We start from the raw sequence: 20,480 nt of genomic DNA on the forward strand, positions 1-20,480 counted from the left end.
AGAATGTGCTGGCTAGATGGGATGTAAACCACCTTGTGGGTGTTACCCAGGAGCAAACACATCTGAAATACTTGTACATAGTCAATATTCATAACTTCAGATACAATGACAACAAATACAATCCAACAGGATATTAATGCTTAATAGAGCAAGACTTTTAGAATGATACCTTACAAGGCATACTTTATACAAAACACATCATAGTTATATCACCATGGCAAATATGAGGGTGTTGCTTTGGGGTACAGAATGTAACCGGCCTTATACCAGGGACAGAACTACTTAAAGGTTGATCCCAGGGAGGGCTAAAGAGACACCACCGGAGGGAGACTGAGATAGACCCTGGTGGACTGTTTACCCTGGAAGGAGTCTGTTCTGGTTCACATGCAGACAGTGTGTGTGTGACTTGGCTGGAGGTCTGAGTTGCTGAAAAAACTTCCTGAGAACCACCAAGAGGGGTCAGCTTAAGTGATAGAATGCAGACACACCCAATCAGAAGGGATGCTTGCGAGAGGTGGGTGCCAACCCATTACAGTGTGTCACTCAGATATCAATGATGATACTTCAGACTGTCAGTATTTTTAACTATTTCACTGCTCAGCAAAACATGTTAGAAAGTAGATGAAATATATTATGAAGACCTAAAATATGTGGGCATCTTTAACAACACACTGCCTTTCTACCAGAAGAATTTCCCTCACTACTGTCAAACTCCTTTCTATCCAATAAATGCCTACCAATAAATGACAAATGAATGGATAAATAAAAGAGGGAATAAATAAATAAAAATATTATAAAAATCAAAAACAAAAAACCCATCACAAGCAGAGTTTGTGCCAAGATGGTGCCAGGAGGTCCATGAAATCCCCTGGGGGTTTCACTATTACAAGTGTTTTTATATGAATGGTGCTTAGATACTACAGTGATGGGGAGAAGTGTAAAATGACGAGATAGCTTGAATGGGGGCAGAATTATTTTTGGGATGTTTTTCTGAATGGAGGGAGTTTGCTTTCTAAAGTTTGGGTAATGCTACTCTAATATATGTAGTTCTCCTTGTGGACTTTCATTTTGATTATAACATAGGGCTTGTCTATATGGTGCAGTAATGCACACCAGAAGGGCGTAAGGTGTGGTGTGCTCCAACGTGGTTAGCAAGGTCTACAGGGACAGATAGTGCATGGGTGCTGGAACAATTTTTATAGTGTAGGTGCTGAGAGCCATTGAATCAAACTGTAAACCCTGTATATAAGGGAAACCAGCACCCCTAGCATCCCTAGTTCTAGCACCTATGCTTGACACATTGGAGCACTCTACAACGTATACCTCTGGCAGACAACATAGCGCCATGTAAACAAGACCCTCTTTGATGAGCCAAGGGAAACCTTAAAGGTGATCTGCAAAGAATTGTTACCAACCCCTGTGCAAGGTGTCGCTGCAAGTGCTGTGGCACACCCCTCTCTGTTAGAAGTTCAGGCAAACCATGACCTTGGAGACAAGCATAGTTGATGTTCCAAGCGCTGGGCTCTACATGCTTCTGCCAGTTGGGTTCCCATATGTGCTCATGGATTCTCAGGAACAGAGGGTTGTGTTACTAATGGAGGGAGAAATGAAGAACTGCCAAATGCCTCAGGAAAGTTACTTTAAGTTGCAGAATGATACAAGATCATCCCTGCAGTTCATAACCCAGTCCCAAGGGTCTCTTGTCTAGTACAGGTATGTCAGGGTTCCCTTCCGACTCTGAACTCTAGGGTAGAGACATGGGGACCTGCATGAAAGACTCCCTAAGTTTATTTCTACCAACTTAGGTTAAAAACTCCCCAAGGCACAAATTCTCCCTTGTACCTTGGATTAGTTAATGCTTCCACCACCAACTGATTAGACAAAACTCAGGGAAAAGACCACTTGGAGTTCCTACTTTCCCATAATATCCCTCCAAGCCCTACCCGCCCTTTCCTGGGGAGGCTTGAGAATAAACAAGATGAGGACAGACCAACCTTGAGGTGTTTTAGGACACTAAAAAAAATCAGATTCTTAAAAAAACACAGAACTTTATTAGAAAGAAAGAAGGTAAAAGAAGCACCTCTGTAAAATTAGAATGGAAGATAATCTCATAGGGCAATCAGATTCAAAACACAAAGGATTTCCCTCTGGGCAAAACTTTAAAGTTACAAAAAACTCCACCAAAAACCAGGAATACACCTTCCTCTCAGCACAGAGAAAATCACAAGTCAAAATAAAAGTAAGCTAACACATTCCCTTACTAGTACTTACTAATTCTAATGGAGTTGGATTACTTGCTTTCTTGATCTGTCTCCAGCAAGCACACAGAGCAGACAGACACAGATGGACAAAACAAAGCCTCCCCACCCCCGATCTGAAAGTATCGTGTCCCCTTATTGGTCCTTTAGGTCAGGTGTCAATTAGGTTACCTGAGCTTCTTAACCTTTTAGAGGTAAAAGGATTTTGTGCCTCTGGCCAGGAGGAATTTTATAGTACTGTATACAGAAAGGTTGTTACCTCCCCTTTATGTCCATGGTTGGGTTCCCATACATGCTCATGGATTCTCAGGAACAGAGGGTTATGTTACTAAGGGAAGGAGAAATGAAGAACTTCCAATTCCCTCAGGAAAGTTACTTTAAGTTGAAGAACGATATAAGATCATCCCTGCAGTTCATAACCCAGTCCCAAGGGTCTCTCGTCCAGTACAGGTATACAAAGATACAGTAATCAGGGGTACTCCTCAGGCCTTGTGTCATGGACACATCCTCCTGCCCAACCTCTTTCAGAGGCACTGGTGTCTTGGACTGTCCAGCCACCAGCCAGAGCTCAGTTCTTGACCATGGTCTTGTTGGGGCCTGACCATGCTGTTCTCCTGCTGTGACACAGGCAGTTGCTCCCACATCCCCTATTTGCTGGCTGCTGTGATGTAACCTCCTGCTATTCTGGCTTCCTACCAGCAACACCCTATTTTCCTGCCCACCTCTCAGCATTGCAGTCCTGGCTTCAACTTTGCAGCCAACTTCCAGGACACTGTCATCTGCCTGCTTCTCCCGGTCCAGTGTAGCCTCTAGCTCTCTTCGTATTAGAACTGAATGAAATTTTAGCACAAATAGTTTATTCATCTAAAAATGCAATTTTGGTTAACCTGAAACTATTTTGGCAAATAGTTTCAGGCAATCTCCTCCAGGACTTTGATGCCATTCACAAAATGGCAGGGAGGATATGGTGGGAAAGAGAAGAGGAGATGGTGTCTGTGAATTAAAGAATTGCTACTATGAATGATAATGAATGGTCACTGTGCCAGAAAGAGAGACTGAGAATGGCTCCTTAGTTTGGTGGTTAGGGCATTCACCTAAGATATATGAGACCCAAAGCAGAGTCCCTGCTCCAATGATAGTTTAATGATTCATACATCACAGTACAGCTTCCACAAGACAGATTAAGAATGATTCATGCCAGAATAACATATTCTGGTGTGGCTAGTGCACTTTCCTGAAACGTACGAGATTCAAGTTCAAAATCTCTTTCCCACCTCAGACATAGGGATAATTGAACTGAGATTGTTTAAAAAAAGACTCCAAATGTAATCCTGACAATTATAAGCTGGTACGCCTATCTTTAGTACCAGGTCAACTGGCTGAACTATAGTAAAGAACAGAATTATCAGACACATAGATGAACACAATATGTTGGAGGAGAGTCAACATGACATTTGTAAAGGGAAATCAGGTCTCACCAATCTATTAGAATTCTTAGAGGATGTAAACAAGCATGCGGACAAGGGGGATCCAGTGGATATAGTGTATTTAGATTTTCAGAAAGCCTTTGACAAGGTCCCTCACCAAAGGTTCTAAGCAAAGTAAGCTGTCATGGGATAAGAGGGAAGGACCTCTCATGCATCAATATCTGGTTAAAAGATAAGAAACAAAGAGAGGAATAAATGGGCAATTTTCACAATAGAGAGAGGTAAATAGCAGAGTACCCCAAGGATCTGCACTGGGACCTGTGCTGTTCAAAATATTCTTAAATGATCTGGAAAAGCAAGGTGGCAAAATTTGCAAATGATAGACAATTACTCAAGATAGTTACATTTAAAGCTGATAGTGAAGAGTTATAAAGGGATGTCTCAAAACTGGGTGACTGGGCAGATGAAATTGAATTGATAAGTATAAAGTAATGCACATTGGAAAACACAATCCCAACTATACATACAAAATGATAGGATCTAAATTAGCTGTTACCACTCAAGAAAGAGATCTTGGAGTCATCATGGATAGTTCTCTGAAAACATTTGGTCAAGGTCAACTGGCAGTCAAAAAAGCTAACATAATGTTGAGAACCATTAGGAAAGGGATAGATGATAAAACAGAAAACATCATATTGTCACTATATAAATCCATGGTATGTGCACACCTAGAATACTGCATGCACTTCTGGTCACCTCATCTCAAAAAAAAACCACGATATTAGAACTGGAAAAAATACAAAGAAGGACAACAAAAATGATTAGGTGGATGAAACATCTTCCATATGAGGAGAGAGAAAAAAGGGTGGGACTGTTAAACTTAGAAAAGAACTAGAGATCTATAAAATCATGATGGTGTGGAGAAAATGTATAGGAAAATGTTATTTAGCCCTTCACATAGCACAAAAACCAGCGGTCATACAATGAAATTCATAGGCCACAGGTTTAAAATAAACATAAGGAGGTACTTCTTCATACCACGCACAGTCAATCTGTGCAACTCATTGCCACTGGAGGTTGTAAAGGCTAGAAGTATAACTTGGTTCTAAAAAGAATTAGATAAGTTCGGGGAGGATAGGTCCAAAAATGGCTATTAGCCAAGAGGGTAAGGGATGCAAACCTATGATTGCCAGAAGCTGGGACTGGATGACAGGGGATGGATCACTTGATAATTTCCCTATTTTGTTCATTCCCTCTGAAGCACAGTAAAGACTCACTTAATGTTGTCCCAGTTAACATTGTTTCATTGTTACATCGCTGATCAATTAGAGAACATGCTCATTTAAAGTTGCGCAATGCTCCCTTATAACGCTGTTTGGCAGCTGCCTGCTTTGTCCACTGCTTGCAGGAAGAACAGCCTGTTGGAGTTAGCTGGTGGGAGCTTGGAACCAGAGTGGATTGGTAGCCTCCCATCAGCTTCCCTAAATTCCCTGTGCAGCAGCCGCCCAGCAGGCTATCAATTTCCAGGCAGTTCAGCTGTCCCTCCCCTCACTGCTGTATGCTGCTTCTGCCCTCTGCCTTGGAGCTGGTCCTGCAGGGTTCGGGGGAAGAGAGGTGCTGATGTCAGGGTGTCCCTCTTTCCTGCTTCTGCCCCCTGCTGCTATACCCCATCTTCACAGAGCGGGGGATGGGGTGGTGGGGCAGGGAGACAGGACAGGGCTCAGGATAATGAGAACTTGCTGGCTGCAGCTGCTGTCTCAACTTGCTGATCTACTTAAAAAGGCAATGTACTTAGAGTGGGTTCACCATACTTAAAGGGGCAACGCACTTCTCTCTCACACACATGATGTGTGTCTCTGTCTCTCTTTCTCACACATACCACACACTCTCTCTCTCTCTCATACACACACACACACACACACACACACACACACATGAGGTGTGTGTCTGTCTCACACACACATGCACATCCCCCCCAGCCCTTTGGAAAGTGGAGGGAGTGGGGTGCTCCAGTGGGATAGCGTGGGTTCATCATCACATTCAGTTTCCACAGGTAATGTTTGCAGCCACTACCATGCTGTGTCTCTGCCCTCCATTTGGCTGCCTTGTAGAGTGTGAGGCTATATTAACAACAATGTGTTAATCCTTGAGGGCTCAACTGAGTGCTAGTTCATCATTTAGCAGTAAGGCATTGCCTGGGAAATATCCCACCTTCTGACTTCACCACCTCAACCAAGATTCACAATCATCATTGCTGTGTACAGCATTAAATTGTTTGTTTAGAACTTATACTATATATATAGTCTTAACCCCCTATTTACATTAATTCTTATGGGGAAATTGGATTTGCTTAACATCATTTAGCTTAAAGTAGCATTTTTCAGGAACGTAACTACAATGTTAAGCATCTCTCCAGAACTCCTTTTCCCCTTAGGATTTCTTCCCATGGGACCTTACCTACCAGTTCTCTGAATTTGTTAACATTTGCTTTATTGAAGTCAATTGTCCTTATTCTGCTGCCTTCATTTTCTTCCCTTAGAACAGTGAAATCTATCATTTCATAGTCACTTCCACCCGAATTGTGGATGGTCTTTTTAAAAAATAGCAGATGGGCTTTAAAACCACCATAAATCAGTTCATAGTCAAAGGGAAAATAAAAAACCGCAACTCTGTGACAGCTCACATTTCATCATGCATATTTACCCCCTACAGAAATGACAAGAAGAACATTTTAATTGTTTGTTCTACTCCCCCACCTCATGAGATCAACAGCCTAAAAATGCTTTAGGGACTGTGTCCCAGATGTCATAAATGTGATTATGAAATCTCCTGCATGCCACACAGCAACAGCTTCTGCACTGAGGGAAAGCAAGTAAGTTTGAATAAATATAGATGAAAAACTATTCACTTCCATTTGATGGGCTAAGCAGAAATGGCTCCAAGTGGGATGAGCTATTAACTGGCCATAATCCAGGTGAGCTTGGAGTGAAACAGTTTATTTGATGAAATACAGATAATGAAAGGAAATGTTTAGAAGTTAAGTTTCAAAATGAAAGCTGGGTTTGAGCTACAAAAGAGCCTAATTTGGGCCCCGATTTCCTTTACATACCCTAGTTAATTTCAGGCAAAAATTCCAATGAGATTTAGGGGATGTTTGATTCTTGATGGAATGGGTTACCTAGGGAGGTGGTGGAATCTCCAACCTTAGAGGTTTTTAAGGCCTAGCTTGAGAAAGCCCTGGCTGGGATGATTTAGTTGGCGTTGGTCCTGCTTTGAGCAGGGGGTTGGAGTATATGACCTCCTGAGATCTAGTCCAACCCTAATCTTCTATGATTCTGTTGTGACTTATCTTATGCTACCTGTCAACCCAGCTACAGATAGGAGAAAGCCACCTGATTTTGCATAATTGCTCTGGGTTTTGTAGGACAAAATCATTCTCTTTTCACCTTCAGATGCAGTGAAAGATGTATTTTAAGCACAGTTATGGTTTAAAAAAATTACTAGGTATTCATGGTATCTTTTGTACTCTCTCAGGTTCTGCTCCCTCTGTATAACAGAGTGAGATCAGCTGACTTCAATGACAGCTAAAACTCGTACTGTTTTCATACATGCTAGCCTTACAGAGCCAATGCTTCAATCGGTCAGAGAGCTAGTTTCTCTTCATGAATCATCAATGGTTTGCTGGCTAACTTACATCTATTGCTGGGTGCTTTTATATGAGTGAGAAAATAACACAGGTGTGACAAGGCAGAATTTGCAGAGCAGACAGCATGGGCCAGATCCTTAGCTGGTGTAAACTGGTGCAGTTGCTTTGAAAGCAAGAGGTCGATGCCTATTTGCTCCAGTGGAGGATCTGATCCTTTATCTATCGATCAGCCAATGCAATATGGAAATATTGTACCCTAGAATGACAATTTTGCATAGTCACATTTCAGACTATAGTCCTAGTCCAGCAAAACTATAGTCCAAATCCAGCCTGTGCTTAACTCTAAGTATGTAAGTAGTCCCGCTGACCTCATTGGAACTATTCATATGTTTGAAGTTAAGCCTAGGCTTATGATCTTTGCTGAATTTAACACAAATTTGCCAAATAGTTTCAAATATTGTCAAGTTTCCATGATGACTCTTCCTCCTTTTAAAAAGTGGCACAAAGCAATATTTTTTCCCCATTTGCTCCTGGAATCCAATGTATGTATCATTGTTCTGGCAATACAACCCCAATAGCAATTTAGAAGCCCACAACATACCTCGCTCGGTTGAATAAGGAAGCAAGTTCCCCAGCCTGTAGTCTTGTGAGTAAAGTGTTATTTTTGTTGCATGAGTGCTCCCTTTATGAAATAACTTCCACTGAAATCATTGGGAGTTAGGCACCTAAAAACCGTTAAAAATCTGGGCCTAGATCCTAATTTCAAAAGTGGCTTAATATTTTATATGCCTAAATCTCATTGAAAGTAACCTTGAAAATGTGACTTAGGCTCCTAAGAAACCTAGGCACTTTTGAAAATTACAACCCAATTTTCCCAACGTAACATAGGGTATTGGCAGCATAGCCAGGAAGTGGGCCCCGACTTTCTGAATCTGAAGATACCGCCATAACCAGTCACTGGAACATCCTTCCTGCCCTTAAATAATTAATTTTTGTTGTGCAGGGTGTACAGAACATCATTGCTCCATGATCATCGTTATCTGCTTAGAACAGAGGTGGTCAACCTGAGCCTGTGAAGGAGCCAGACTTTACCCACGTACATTGCCAGAGAGCCACAGTAATACATCCTTGACTTTAGCAAAGCTTTTGATATGGTTTCCCACAGTATTCTTGCCAGCAAGTTAAAGAAGTATGGGCTGGATGAATGGACCATAAGGTGGATAGAAAGCTGGCTAGATCGTCGGGCTCAATGGGTAGTGATCAATGGCTCTATGTCTAGTTGGCAGCTGGTTTCAAGCGGAGTGCCCCAAGGGTCGGTCCTGGGGCTGGTTTTGTTCAATATCTTCATTAATGATCTGGAGGATGGTATGGACTGCACTCTCAGCAAGTTTGCAGATGACATTAAACTGGGAGGAGTGGTAGATATGCTGGAAGGTAGGGATAGGATACAGAGGGACCTAGACAAATTAGAGGATTGGGCCAAAAGAAAGCTGATGAGGTTCAACAAGGACAAGTGCAGAGTCCTGCACTTAGGATGGAAGAATCCCATCCACTGTTACAAACTAGGGACCGAATGGCTAGGAAGCAGTTCTGCAGAAAAAGACCTACAGGTTACAGTGGATGAGAAGCTGGATATGAGTCAACAGTGTGCCCTTGTTGCCAAGAAGGTTAATGGCATTTTGGGCTGTATAAGTAGGGGCATTGCCAGCAGATCGAGGGACGAGATCATTCCCCTCTGTTCAACATTGGTGAGGCCTCATCTGGAGTACTGTGTCCAGTTTTGGGCCCCACACTACAAGAAGGCTGTGGAAAGATTGGAAAGAGTCCAGCAGAGGGCAACAAAAATGATTAGGGGGCTGGAGCACACCACTTATGAGGAGAGGCTGAGGGAACTGGGATTGTTTAATCTGCAGAAGAGAAGAATGAGGGGGGATTTGATAGCTGCTTTCAACTATCTGAAAGTGGTTCCAAAGAGGATGGCTCTAGATTGTTCTCAGTGGTACCTGATGACAGAATAAGGAGTAATGGTCTCAAGTTGCAGTGGGGGAGATTTAGGTTGGATATTAAGAAAAACTTTTTCACTAGGAGGGTGGTGAAGCACTGGAATGGGTTACCTAGGGAAATGGTGGAATCTTCTTCCTTAGAGGTTTTTAAGGTCAGGCTTGACAAAGTCCTAGCTGGGCTGATTTAGTTGGGAATTGGTCCTGCTTTGAGCAGGGGGTGGGACTAGATGACCTCCTGAGGTCCCTTCCAACCCTGATATTCTATGATTCGATGATAAGCAGCCCCCATCAGTTCCATCGCCCTGGCTCCCAGCACTGTCCACCCCCAGGAGCCCTGCCAGTCAGCGCATCCCCCTCCCTCCCTGCACCTCTCGATCAGCTGGTTTGTGGCATGCAGGAGGCTCTGGGGGGAGGTGGAGGAGCGAGGGCATGGCAGGCTCAGGGGCGGGAATGGGTGGAGTGGGGGCAGGGCCTGTGGCGGAGCCATGGGTTGAGCAGTGAGCACCCCTCGGCACATTGGAAAGTTGGCACCTGTAGCTCCCGCCCCAGAGTTGGTGTCTATACAAGGAGCCACATATTAACTTCTGAAGAGCCACAGGCTGGCCACCCCTGGCTTAGAATTTTTGAGTGGAACTCAAGATGTTGTTTAAAACCAATTACACCTTCGTTGTAATCACTTCAGATATGTTTTCACAGGGCTTGGGACAATGGATCTCTAATTTGATTGGGGATACAAGGCACTACTGCAATTTTAATAATAACATCATTCGTTCTCTATGCAGCAATCAGTAGATGGAAATATTTTGATTCAAATTGAGGGCTAGGGACAGGGCATCTCCCACGACCTAGGTGGCTGTCCTAACTTTCTGTGGGGGCTTTTTCTCTTTCTTGCTTTGCTTTTCATCTCAAAACTTTAAAAGGTCTTGTTTTTATTCTGCACCAAAGTGAAAACAAATTTTGAAACCTTGAAATATTTCATAAAATGGAATTGTTGTTTTCCAGCCAGCCCTATTAATATATGCCTAGATTGGCTATAAAAGAAGAAAATCTTTGGCATGCGCTGGCTTCCTCACAATTTTCTGGTGTTGTAAAGCAGCCAGAAACTTATAAATTATGTTTATGAATGCTTTCCAGTTAATCTGGCCCTAGGTCTGAGATTTAAGCATGGTGCATTAATGATCTCTGCCTTGTGGTTCACATTTCCAAACAAGGGTGCAATGTTTCTGTAGATTTGTCAGACTGTTACTAATTTTCAATTAATAGAATCTACTAGCTTCTATGATTTCAATAATTTGCATTGTTGCAAAGTCGGATGTCTTCATTAATAGATGCGGGAAAATAATTGTACTTTAATATATGAAACTACCTTTATGAGTGAAAGAGGCTGATTAATGAACCTAATTAAAAGCTCTGTGTTAATGGAGTAGCATCTTCCTTGTATTTATTGATGTCTTTTCCATTTGTCGAAGAAGATAGACATTTGAAGGATTACTTTCCTGGATAGTATCTACCTTTCCTGTATTAGATGACTTTAGCTCAGGGGTGAGCAAGATGTATCTATGTTCTGGGGGGGGGTGCATATCTATCTGATGCAATGGTGCTGTTTTTAGGAAAATGTGTCTGAGTTCTATACTCTAGACTGAATTAGTGGGATATGTAAGGGCCAGCTTTTATATGGTAAGTGGCATGGCTTTCAGAGTGATATGACATATGTGGGTCAAAGATAGACATTTCAATTCTGTTACCATTCCTGCTGCTTTTTGAAAAAAAGCCCCATGAGGCCACATTTAATTCAGGTATCATTTTATATGTCTGTTTGAGGAAGAGGAACTCTACATCTTGAATTACATTCATACCATCGATCTTTGAAAGCCCTCCCAAGCTTTCCTTATGCACAGACATGAGCTAGGTCTTCATATTTCGTTCTGTGAGCAGTGATATCTGGTGAGATGCTAATGCCTATGGTAACTTTGTCTTTATTGTGTTTATAGGAGACGGATGAAATTTGTTCTTGTTTCACTCATCCACCAAGATCATCCTATCTCCCTGATTTTCCTTGTGTTGAGCTGGCAACAGACAATGCATGTGCTGAGGCAATGTCCAGGGGAAACCACACTACAGTGACCGAGTTCATCCTCCTTGGCCTCACCCATTGTCCAGAGGTGGAAGTGGTCCTGTTCGTTCTGTTTCTAGCCATCTATGTCACCACTTTGGTGGGGAACATTGGCATCATCATGCTAATTCATATCAATTCCTGCCTTCACACCCCCATGTACTTTTTTCTCAGCAACCTGGCCTTCCTAGACCTTAGCTACTCCTCTACCATTGCTCCCAAAATGCTGGTGAACTTCCTAGCACAAAGCAAGACCATTTCCTTCACTTGCTGTGCAATGCAAATGTATCTCTTTGCTGCTTTTGCAGAAGCCGAGTGCCTCATATTGGCTGCAATGGCATATGACCGTTATGTGGCCATCTGTAACCCGCTGCTCTATATGCCCATCATGTCCCGTAGGGTCTGTGTTTCTCTAATAGCAGGGGCATATATCAGTGGCAGTGTGAGCTCACTGATCCATACTTCTTTGACATTCAGTCTGTCATTCTGTGGCTCCAATGTCATCAATCATTTCTTCTGTGACATCCCCCCACTGCTAGCGCTCTCCTGCTCTGACACTCACATCAATGAACTCCTCCTCTTCGCCCTGTGTGGCTTTATCCAAACTAGCACCTTTTTGGTCATCCTCATCTCCTACGCCTATGTCCTTGCCGCCATCCTGAGGATCCACTCCACCGAGGGCAGGCACAAAGCCTTCAACACCTGCACCTCTCACCTGATCGCTGTTGCCTTATTCTACGGGACTCTTCTATTCGTGTATTTACGGCCCAGCTCCAGTTATTCGCTGGATGCAGACAAAGTGGTTTCTGTGTTTTACACTGTGGTCTTTCCAATGCTGAACCCCCTGATCTACAGCCTGAGGAACAAGGAAGTGAAGGAAGCGCTGATAAGAATTGTAGAAAAAAAAACAGTTTTCCCAGTGACATGACTGGGAAGGACAAGGGACAGTGGTGTCCCTGGTGCATCACACAGCAAAGTCACAAGAGGTTTTAAAGATGAACCCAAGCCACATATCTTGTCTGTGTATAGAAACTGTGATGACATATATTTAAATATGCAGGACTATGGCTCATATGGGTTGGGAAGGACACCAGTGGGATGGTCAGTTCCTTATATTGTGTCAGGATTTATTTAATTTCCTTGATCCGCATCCCAAGCATGAGATGGCCTTGGTTCCCCTTTTTGATAGTGGTGTAATCAGTGTGTGAGACCAAAGGAGCAGATCCAGTGCTCTTTGAAATAAATGGAAAGTCTCTCATTGATGGACATTGGATCAGGCCTATAATGAAGGTCTCCAGAAATTTCTTTGCTTATATGTACATATATTTGGAAAAAACTGGATGAAATTATATGCCTTTGTTATACAGGAGGTCGCATTACATGATTAAATGGCCCCTTCTGATCTTAAAATCTATGAATCTATGCATTTATTTACTAATTTATTGGACAATAGAAAAATATAACCACAGGAGGAATCACAGCACCACGCCCAATAAGCAAGAATTCGAGGGGCAGGGGGGTAAGTGGAAATAGTTTAACAAACTAAAGGGATAAATATTATTCAGTTTCATAAACCACATTCTCAATAATTGTGTGAAATTAAATGAATGCACCATGCAGTGGTGCATAGCAAAGAGCAATAATTGCAAGCTGGTATGGAAACCAACTTAAACTGGTCGAAAATTTTCCAGCAGAACATTTTCTCTGTTGGGAAATGCTGATTTTTTTAAAAATTTTAGCATTCCTTGTGAATATTTCAATTTCAATGACATTTGGTTTTGGGAAAGAGAATGAAATAAAGTGTTTAAATAAGATCAACCTTACTGAAATTAAATGTTTCATTTTTTTATTTCAAAATGACTTTTGGCTTCAGAATTTGTTTTAGATGATATGATCTCACAGTAGTGAGACTACAGATGAGGTAGCGTCTTTTACATTTCACGACCAACAAGCAGAGAAGTTAGAGAAAAACATAAAATAGTCTTCCTGGAAGTTTGCAATATCACACTACTTTATTTCTTAAGTTCAAGATCAATAGCACACAAGAACCCAAAAAACAGAGGGAGAGAAAGCAGGCTGCTCTCTATAACAGAAAGTTACAACTTACCCCAACTTACTCTAGGCTATGTGCCTGCTCACTGATTGCTGCTAGGCCCCTATTGTGTGCTTCCATACTGAGCCCTCTAGCATGCAAACAGGTCCAGTAACTCCCCCTGAAATTTAAAGTCCAATCTTACAATTTTAACATAATCTCAAATAGACCAGGGCAGCAGAATTTTCTGTTTTACAAGGTCTCACCTATTTGGAACCCATTTTTTCTAAACATGCCATGAGGAATTTGAACCAAATTTCACCTACTAATTAATATGTGTGAGGAATGGCCACTAATGTATATTCTGCGTTGGTATGTTGTTGGTTTCTTCAGGAAACTTGGGAAAACAGGAACACTGGGAAAGGTGGATTTCTTTTCAACACAATGCACATTTGCTGACCCCTCAAGTTGCCCAGTCAGCTCTAGTTGCTAAGAAGGCATACCTGAACTGGGATCAGCTGATTCCCTTACTGAGCAGCAGAGAGCAGAAGAGTATCCTTAATCTGCAGCAAGGGAGATTTAAGTTGGAAAAAAACTTTCTAACTATAAGGATAAGATTACCAAGGGATGCCTGTCACTGGAGGTTTTTTTAAGAACTGATAAGACAAGCTTCTGTCCGGGATAGTCTAGGTTTATTTGTTCCTGCGTCAGCATGGGAGATGGACCAGATGACCACTTCAAGCCCAATTCTGCGGCAAGGGGTCCTTCTGTGCTCTGGTTCTTCGGCGGCAATTCTGCAGCGGGTCCTTCACTCGCTCTGGGACCTGTCGCCGACGTGCCCCGAAGACCAGGAGTGCGGAGGGACGCCCCCGCCGCAGAATTGCCGCCAACAACCAGGAGCATGGAAGGACCCCAACCTAGGGAGCCAAAAACCCTGGCGCCGTTCCTGCCATCCCCATCCAATCAGGACCCCAGGGGTAGGGCCAGCGCCCACAGAGCCACAGCTGACCTATGGAATTGTGGCTCCCCACCACCACTGGTGGAAGCACTCATGTGGGTGCCCTCCCTGGGATTGGGCCCTCCAAGGAGAGAAAAGTCCTCGGCAACATCAGCTAATGTTTGGTGTGAGGTGTGTGCACAGTGGGGTTGGGTGCTTATGAGTGAAGCCTGAGATTGTAGATGAAGCTGGGTACCAATTTTCAACTGAACATTTTTTTAGCCAAAAAATTAAAATAAAAATGCAGATTTGGCAACACCAAACCATTTGTGAATTTGTGCTGATTTCACCTAATTTTTTTTAGTCAAAATGTAACCTAAAGAAAATGAAAATGTTTAATTTTGACATTTTAAAAATGAAACATTTTGATTTGTCACTTTGAAATGACTTTTTATTGGCTTCTAGTATTATGGCTGGGTGACTTTGGGCAAGCATTTTGTTTTCGGAGGAGTGGATTGGGGTTTTTTTTTCTCCCGGTGCCTCAGTTTCCCCATTTGTAAAATGGGATAATGATACTGACCTTCTTTATAAAGCACTTTGAGATCTAGGGATGAGAAGTGCTCTAAAAGAGCTGCAGATTGTTATTAAACGAGGCTCTTGCTTATAAAATTTCCTGAGTTTTTAAACATATGACATGTAAGAGGACTCAAGGGGACATACAAGATGGACAAGGATCCTCCATCATCAACTCATCTCATGGCACATGAGGATATGAAGGCAGCAGGATTTTTTGCAGTTTGATGTGGAGACAGCATGACGCAGGGAAGGTGGGAGGAAGCGATAATGATGTGTATGGTGGGGCGGAGTGAGTCCATCTCTACGCTTCTTAACTACAACACAAGGTTCCTGTATATCTGGCACGGGGGGGGCTGTAACTGCTGGATCTACACCTTGCCCTTTATTGTGGCTCGAAGGCCTTGAGTCTCCCTGATGCTCCCTGGCTGTGTGGCTGCTTAGTTTCTCCCTGCTTACAGCTCCCAAAGCCCTGGGACCAATGAGAAGTGGTAGAGCACCACCCATAGCTCAAGTCTGTGGCCACAAAAGACTTGAGGGATATATGTTTTAGGTTATAACACCATGGTTACAACTGTCCCAGCTGGGTCTCTGTGGAAAGAGTCCTCTAGCTCACTACACAATAGAAATAATGGATCAACATCGTTTCTTTTTCTCATGGCACAATTCATCTGAGGGCAATTATTCTGCAGCCAAAACAAAGATCTAGGATGGAAGTCTTAATTGCTTAGTTTGAAGAAGTTTGGGAGTAGGAGGGATGTTTGGAGATTTCAAGTGACTTGCCTTGAAAGACAAATATAAGCTATATATATATATATAAGCACTTTTTTATCTTACCATTTCTTTAATGTGGATCCTCTGGAGTCATTCAGTAAGTTGGTCTGTTTTTCCTGCAGGTAGGGTTCATAGCACTATATATGGACTAGAGACAGCCAGAGAATGTTTTGTGACAATCTTCAAGGTTTCAAAATTTGTCTTCGTTCCATATTGGAATGAAAATACAACCTTTTGAAAGGCTTCACAAAATGGAATTGCGTCAAAATGTCCGTTTGATGATCAGAAAAGTCAGGTTTTCAATTCTCCCTTCTCTTTCCTTCTCTCTCTGGAATTGATCAAAAAGTGCACCTTAAATCTCAGAAAACTTCTGGCTGAAAACTCCACCAGAATCAACACATCTCCATGAAACATTTCTGTGTCAATGACATTCTCTGGTGAACAAAAATATTTAGGTGAAAAACATTCTTACTAGCCCTAGTATGGACTAAACTGGGATATATAATGAGAAAAATATCTATTTTCCTCAGGTGGAAATATTTAGGGCCAGATTCTTAGCTGATTTTTTCCAGTGGTGCAGTGCCGACTTACACTGGCTGGATCACTGGCCTGAAGTATCTTAATTTTATATTTTATTTTAGTTTGGAAGAAAGAATGTGAAAAGTAATTATTGTCATTGTGATCCAAGAAGTTTGAAGTAAGTAGTGCTACATTAGGATAAAAAAATTCATTTTAAATGATCGTGTAAAACTGGTGACGTGGGAGAAATATTTTTACAGAATAATGTATCCATGGATCTTCCACCTGTAATATTTAGCCTCAGAAAATAACAACTACTGTCTCATTGTTGCCTTGTTCTCTTCCATTTCTCTGTCTGTATCCACTTGCTACCTCTTTTCTTGTATTATTTGATAAGCATTTTGCTCTGTGTTTGTACATTGCCTGCCACAATTTGGGCCTAATCCATGACTGGGATCTTGGTGCTAGAATAACACAAAAAATAAATAATATAATAATAGTGGGTTACATAGTGGCACACTTTTTTAAATTTGAATGATACTTTACTGTGATCCTGGAGCTAAGCACCTGAATAATCTCATTAATTTGGGACTATGCATGTGTTTAAAGTAAGGCACATGCTTTAAGTATCTTCCTGATCTGGGGTCTTTCTGAATAATTCCATTGACGCTAAAAGGACTTTTTCATAAAGTGCTACTCAAAGTGAATAAAAAGAGTACAAAGTGACCCTATGTAAGTAAATGAGCTCTCTAGGCCTTTTACAACCCCTTGCTTTTGGATACTGTGAGACCTGTGTGATGTTTTGATGATACAATATGATTATAAGAGACACATCACAGCATTAGCTCTTGAGTAATGTATCCATTTAACCTCAACTAAATGATGGTGCTGCTTTCCCTACCGAGATGGCTGGTGACTGGGATGATCCAGTGATTTAGGGACAGTATCCCACACAGCTGATGAAGCTGGCTTGGGTTTGACAGCTAATACCAACCTCTCTCTCCCAGGGGTTTGCAGCAGTTAGGATTGTGCTGTAGAGGCAAATCTTCAGCTCTTGGTGAGCTTGGAGATCAATATGACAATCTAGGTTTTCAAAAGTTATTTTAAATGTCTCCAGTTTGGGGCGCACACCTTGAAACACCTTAAAGAAATCTGATATTCAAAGTGCAGATGCTCGGCACTTTCTGAATATCCCTCCCTTTTAAATTGTCATAAGTTAAAGTTGCACATAACAGTCAAGGCACCTAAATCATTACTCAATTTTGCAAGCCGTGGCCACCTTTCCCTGGAATGACCAAACAAGAGCTTAGTGGCAGAATGCTTTCGTGGGCATCCCATTCAACTCTGCTTGGTTAATGACAAGGGCAAGGACAGATAGCTATCGGAAGAATGATGCTGGAAGAAGATAAAATGCAACTGGAAGGATGCAACAAGAAAACCAACAGAGAGAAAAAACAGATGGTCTAGCAGTTAAGGTGCATGGAAGAGGAGAGGACTTCATAAATTGCATGGAATTGGATGGATTCCCCCACTCCATTTTTTTCTTTTTAAAATTCTGGGAAGTTTCATTTAAAAAGAACATAGTAAATGAATATTGATGTTGGGCATAGTTAAGCACTCAGTTGTCAGGAAATGCCAATGCTAGGTTGCACACACAACTTTAACTCTGCCTCTTTTCACAAGAGTGTTACAATAATATTTTTAATTCATAGACTCATAGATTTTAAGACCAGAAGGGACCTTAATGATCACCTAGTTAGTCTGACTTCCTGGGGAAATCACAGATCACAGAACCTCCCCCGCATCCACTCCTATAATAGACCTATAACCTCTGGCTGAGTTACTGAAGTCCTCAAATCATTATTTAAGGACTTCACATTACAGAGAATCCACCATTTACACTAGTTTAAACCAGCAAGTGACCTCATGCTGCAAAGGAAGGCAAAAAAACCCCAGGGTCTCTGCCAATCTGACCCCAAATATGGCAGTCAATTGGACCCTGAGCATGTTAACAATACCCACCAGCCAGTCACATAAGAAATAATTCTCTGTTGTAACCCAGAGCCCTCCCCATCTAATGTCCTGTCACCAGCCATTGGAGATATTTGTTGCTAGCAATCACAGTTTGGCTACTTGCCATTGTAGGCAGCTCCATTGTACCATCTCCTCCATAAACTTATCAAGTGCAGTCTTGAAGATAGTTAGATTTTTTGCCCCCACCTAACAAACGGGCACAGCTGAAGGACACCTGGGCTGTTTACAGATGATGTGGGTAAGTGATGCACTGTTGAGTGCATGGAACTTAAAAAGACAGACACCAGTTTTAATCTGTATTTTGTTCCTTTAATAAATGCCCAGAAGTTATTCTACACTCGGTGCAGCTGCTGACTCAGTTGTGAAGGCATTGCCAACTACTAGAGAGAGGTCACCAGCTGAATGGAGTTTGCCACCAGCCTATAGTACTACGTAAACAAACATCAGTTATTGTAAGGTCAGGAGGGTGACATACTGTGTCCACTGCCTATCATGCAGACCAATATAATCTCCTTGTTTGCTTGTGCTCCCCTGATCTATCTTTTTGTAAACATTTGTTGTCTCTTGTCTTATAAATACATTGTAACTCTTCAGGACTGTCCTTTTGTTCTGTTTTTGTACAGCACCTAACACCATCAGGTCCTAGGTGCTAATGCAATACAAATAATACATAATATTTATTATCTCGGCAGCTAAGAATCAAGCTAAGCCAATGACTGGAAACAATGACACAGCGGTGACTAGGTTCATTCTCATCGGACTAACAGATCATCCAGAGCTTCAGGTCCCACTTTTTGTAGTGTTTTCATTAATCTATTTCATCACCCTGCTGGGGAATTTAGGGATGATCTTGGTCATTCAGATCAACCTCCAACTCCACACGCCCATGTACTTCTTCCTCAGCAACTTGTCCTTCTTAGACGCCTGCTATTCCTCCACCATTGCTCCCAATATGCTGGTCAATTTCTTAGTGGAGCGCAAAGCCATTTCTTATAGCGGGTGTATTATGCAATATTGCTTTTTTGCCGCATTTGCCACCACTGAGATTTTCCTCCTAGCCACTATGGCATATGATCGCTATGTGGCCATCTGTAACCCACTACTCTACACAGTCACTATGACTAAGAAGGTCTGCCTGCTGCTGGTCATTGGGTCGTATTTCTGGGGCTTTGTGAACTCTTTGATACACACAAGTGGGTTGTTGAGATTATCCTTTTGTGACTCCAATATCATTAACCACTTTTTCTGCGATCTCACCCCTCTCCTGAAGCTCTCCTGCAGCAACATCCATATGAATGTGATGCTGGTTTTCATCTTTGGCAGTTTGTTTGAAATAAGCACTTTTCTGATCATCATTGTCTCATACATTCTCATCATCATAGCCGTGCTGAGGATCCACTCTGCCGAGGGCAGGCGCAAAGCCTTCTCCACCTGCGCCTCCCACCTAACAGCTGTCGCCATATTCCACGGGACAATTCTCTTCATGTATTTCCGACCCAGTTCCAGCTACTCGCTGGATACAGATAAAATGGCCTCAGTGTTCTACACAGTGGTGATCCCCATGCTGAACCCCTTGATCTACAGCCTGAGAAACAAGGAGGTGAAAGGTGCTGTAAGGAAAATGATAGAGAGAAAAATGTTTACTCCATGAATTCCTATCATAATGTAATTCAGAGTAACCAGTGGAGAAGGGTGGTTGGAAAGAGGAATCCCACTGTAGCTATGGAATGTGAAACCAGGGTATTTCCACAAAGAGGTGAAAAGTATCACCCAGGGTATATATTTTGTGGATGTCCCTATTCAGTGCCCTAGGTAGATTGAATTATGTAAGTTCCTAGATGTCAGTCATGTTACTAAAACCCCGACTCATCAGGAGATCTTTGTTCAACATAACATTTAAGCAGGTGCCTAACTTTGTGTTTCTGTTTTCGTTTCCATTGAAGTCATGTCATTAGAAACAGGGCTCTAAATTTTTGAAATATCGCCTGTGCCTCTTGTTATTATCATCCAAGTAAGCCCATGTAAGTAAACCCAAGAATATTGCAAGGTAGGAGTAAATATTCCAGTCACCATTTCTATTAGTCAGAGGTAGAAAGAACAAACAAGGGATGATTTTGGATGCACTCCTAGGATATGTCTACACTGTAATTAAAAACCTATGGCA

At 42.1% G+C, this 20,480-nt stretch overlaps 2 protein-coding genes across 3 annotated transcripts; both read left to right on the forward strand.

The window, feature by feature from the left end:
* Positions 1–11,430: 11,430 nt before the first annotated feature.
* Positions 11,431–13,168, forward strand: LOC127051408 (olfactory receptor 1019-like). Its single transcript, XM_050953668.1, has 2 exons — positions 11,431–12,342; positions 13,139–13,168. Exons 1-2 carry the CDS (start codon positions 11,431–11,433, stop codon positions 13,166–13,168), a joined length of 942 nt encoding a protein of 313 aa, XP_050809625.1.
* Positions 13,169–16,187: 3,019 nt separating this feature from the next.
* Positions 16,188–19,967, forward strand: LOC127051709 (olfactory receptor 1052-like). 2 transcript variants are annotated; one of them, XM_050954376.1, is made up of 2 exons: positions 16,188–16,218; positions 19,051–19,967. In XM_050954376.1, the coding sequence occupies exons 1-2, from the start codon at positions 16,188–16,190 to the stop codon at positions 19,965–19,967; spliced, it is 948 nt and encodes a 315-aa protein (XP_050810333.1). The 2 variants fall into 2 exon arrangements, with proteins under 2 accessions (XP_050810333.1, XP_050810334.1); XM_050954377.1 differs by lacking the exon at positions 16,188–16,218 and adding an exon at positions 17,469–17,510 and having other exon boundaries at positions 19,041–19,967.
* The last annotated feature ends 513 nt before the right edge of the window (positions 19,968–20,480 follow it).

Source organism: Gopherus flavomarginatus, chromosome 5 (genome assembly GCF_025201925.1).
Source record: "Gopherus flavomarginatus isolate rGopFla2 chromosome 5, rGopFla2.mat.asm, whole genome shotgun sequence".
NCBI classification, from domain to species: domain Eukaryota; kingdom Metazoa; phylum Chordata; order Testudines; family Testudinidae; genus Gopherus; species Gopherus flavomarginatus.

Bases quoted from the DNA above. Each gene is read 5' to 3' on its own strand.
- LOC127051408 (XM_050953668.1), top strand. From the start codon at position 11,431: ATGTCCAGGGGAAACCACACTACAGTGACCGAGTTCATCCTCCTTGGC. The intron at 12,343-13,138 runs GTAGAAAAAAAA...AAAATTTTCCAG, and splicing joins AGGAAGCGCTGATAAGAATT to CAGAACATTTTCTCTGTTGG.
- LOC127051709 (XM_050954376.1), top strand. From the start codon at position 16,188: ATGACATTCTCTGGTGAACAAAAATATTTAG. The intron at 16,219-19,050 runs GTGAAAAACATT...ACAATGACACAG, and splicing joins TGGTGAACAAAAATATTTAG to CGGTGACTAGGTTCATTCTC.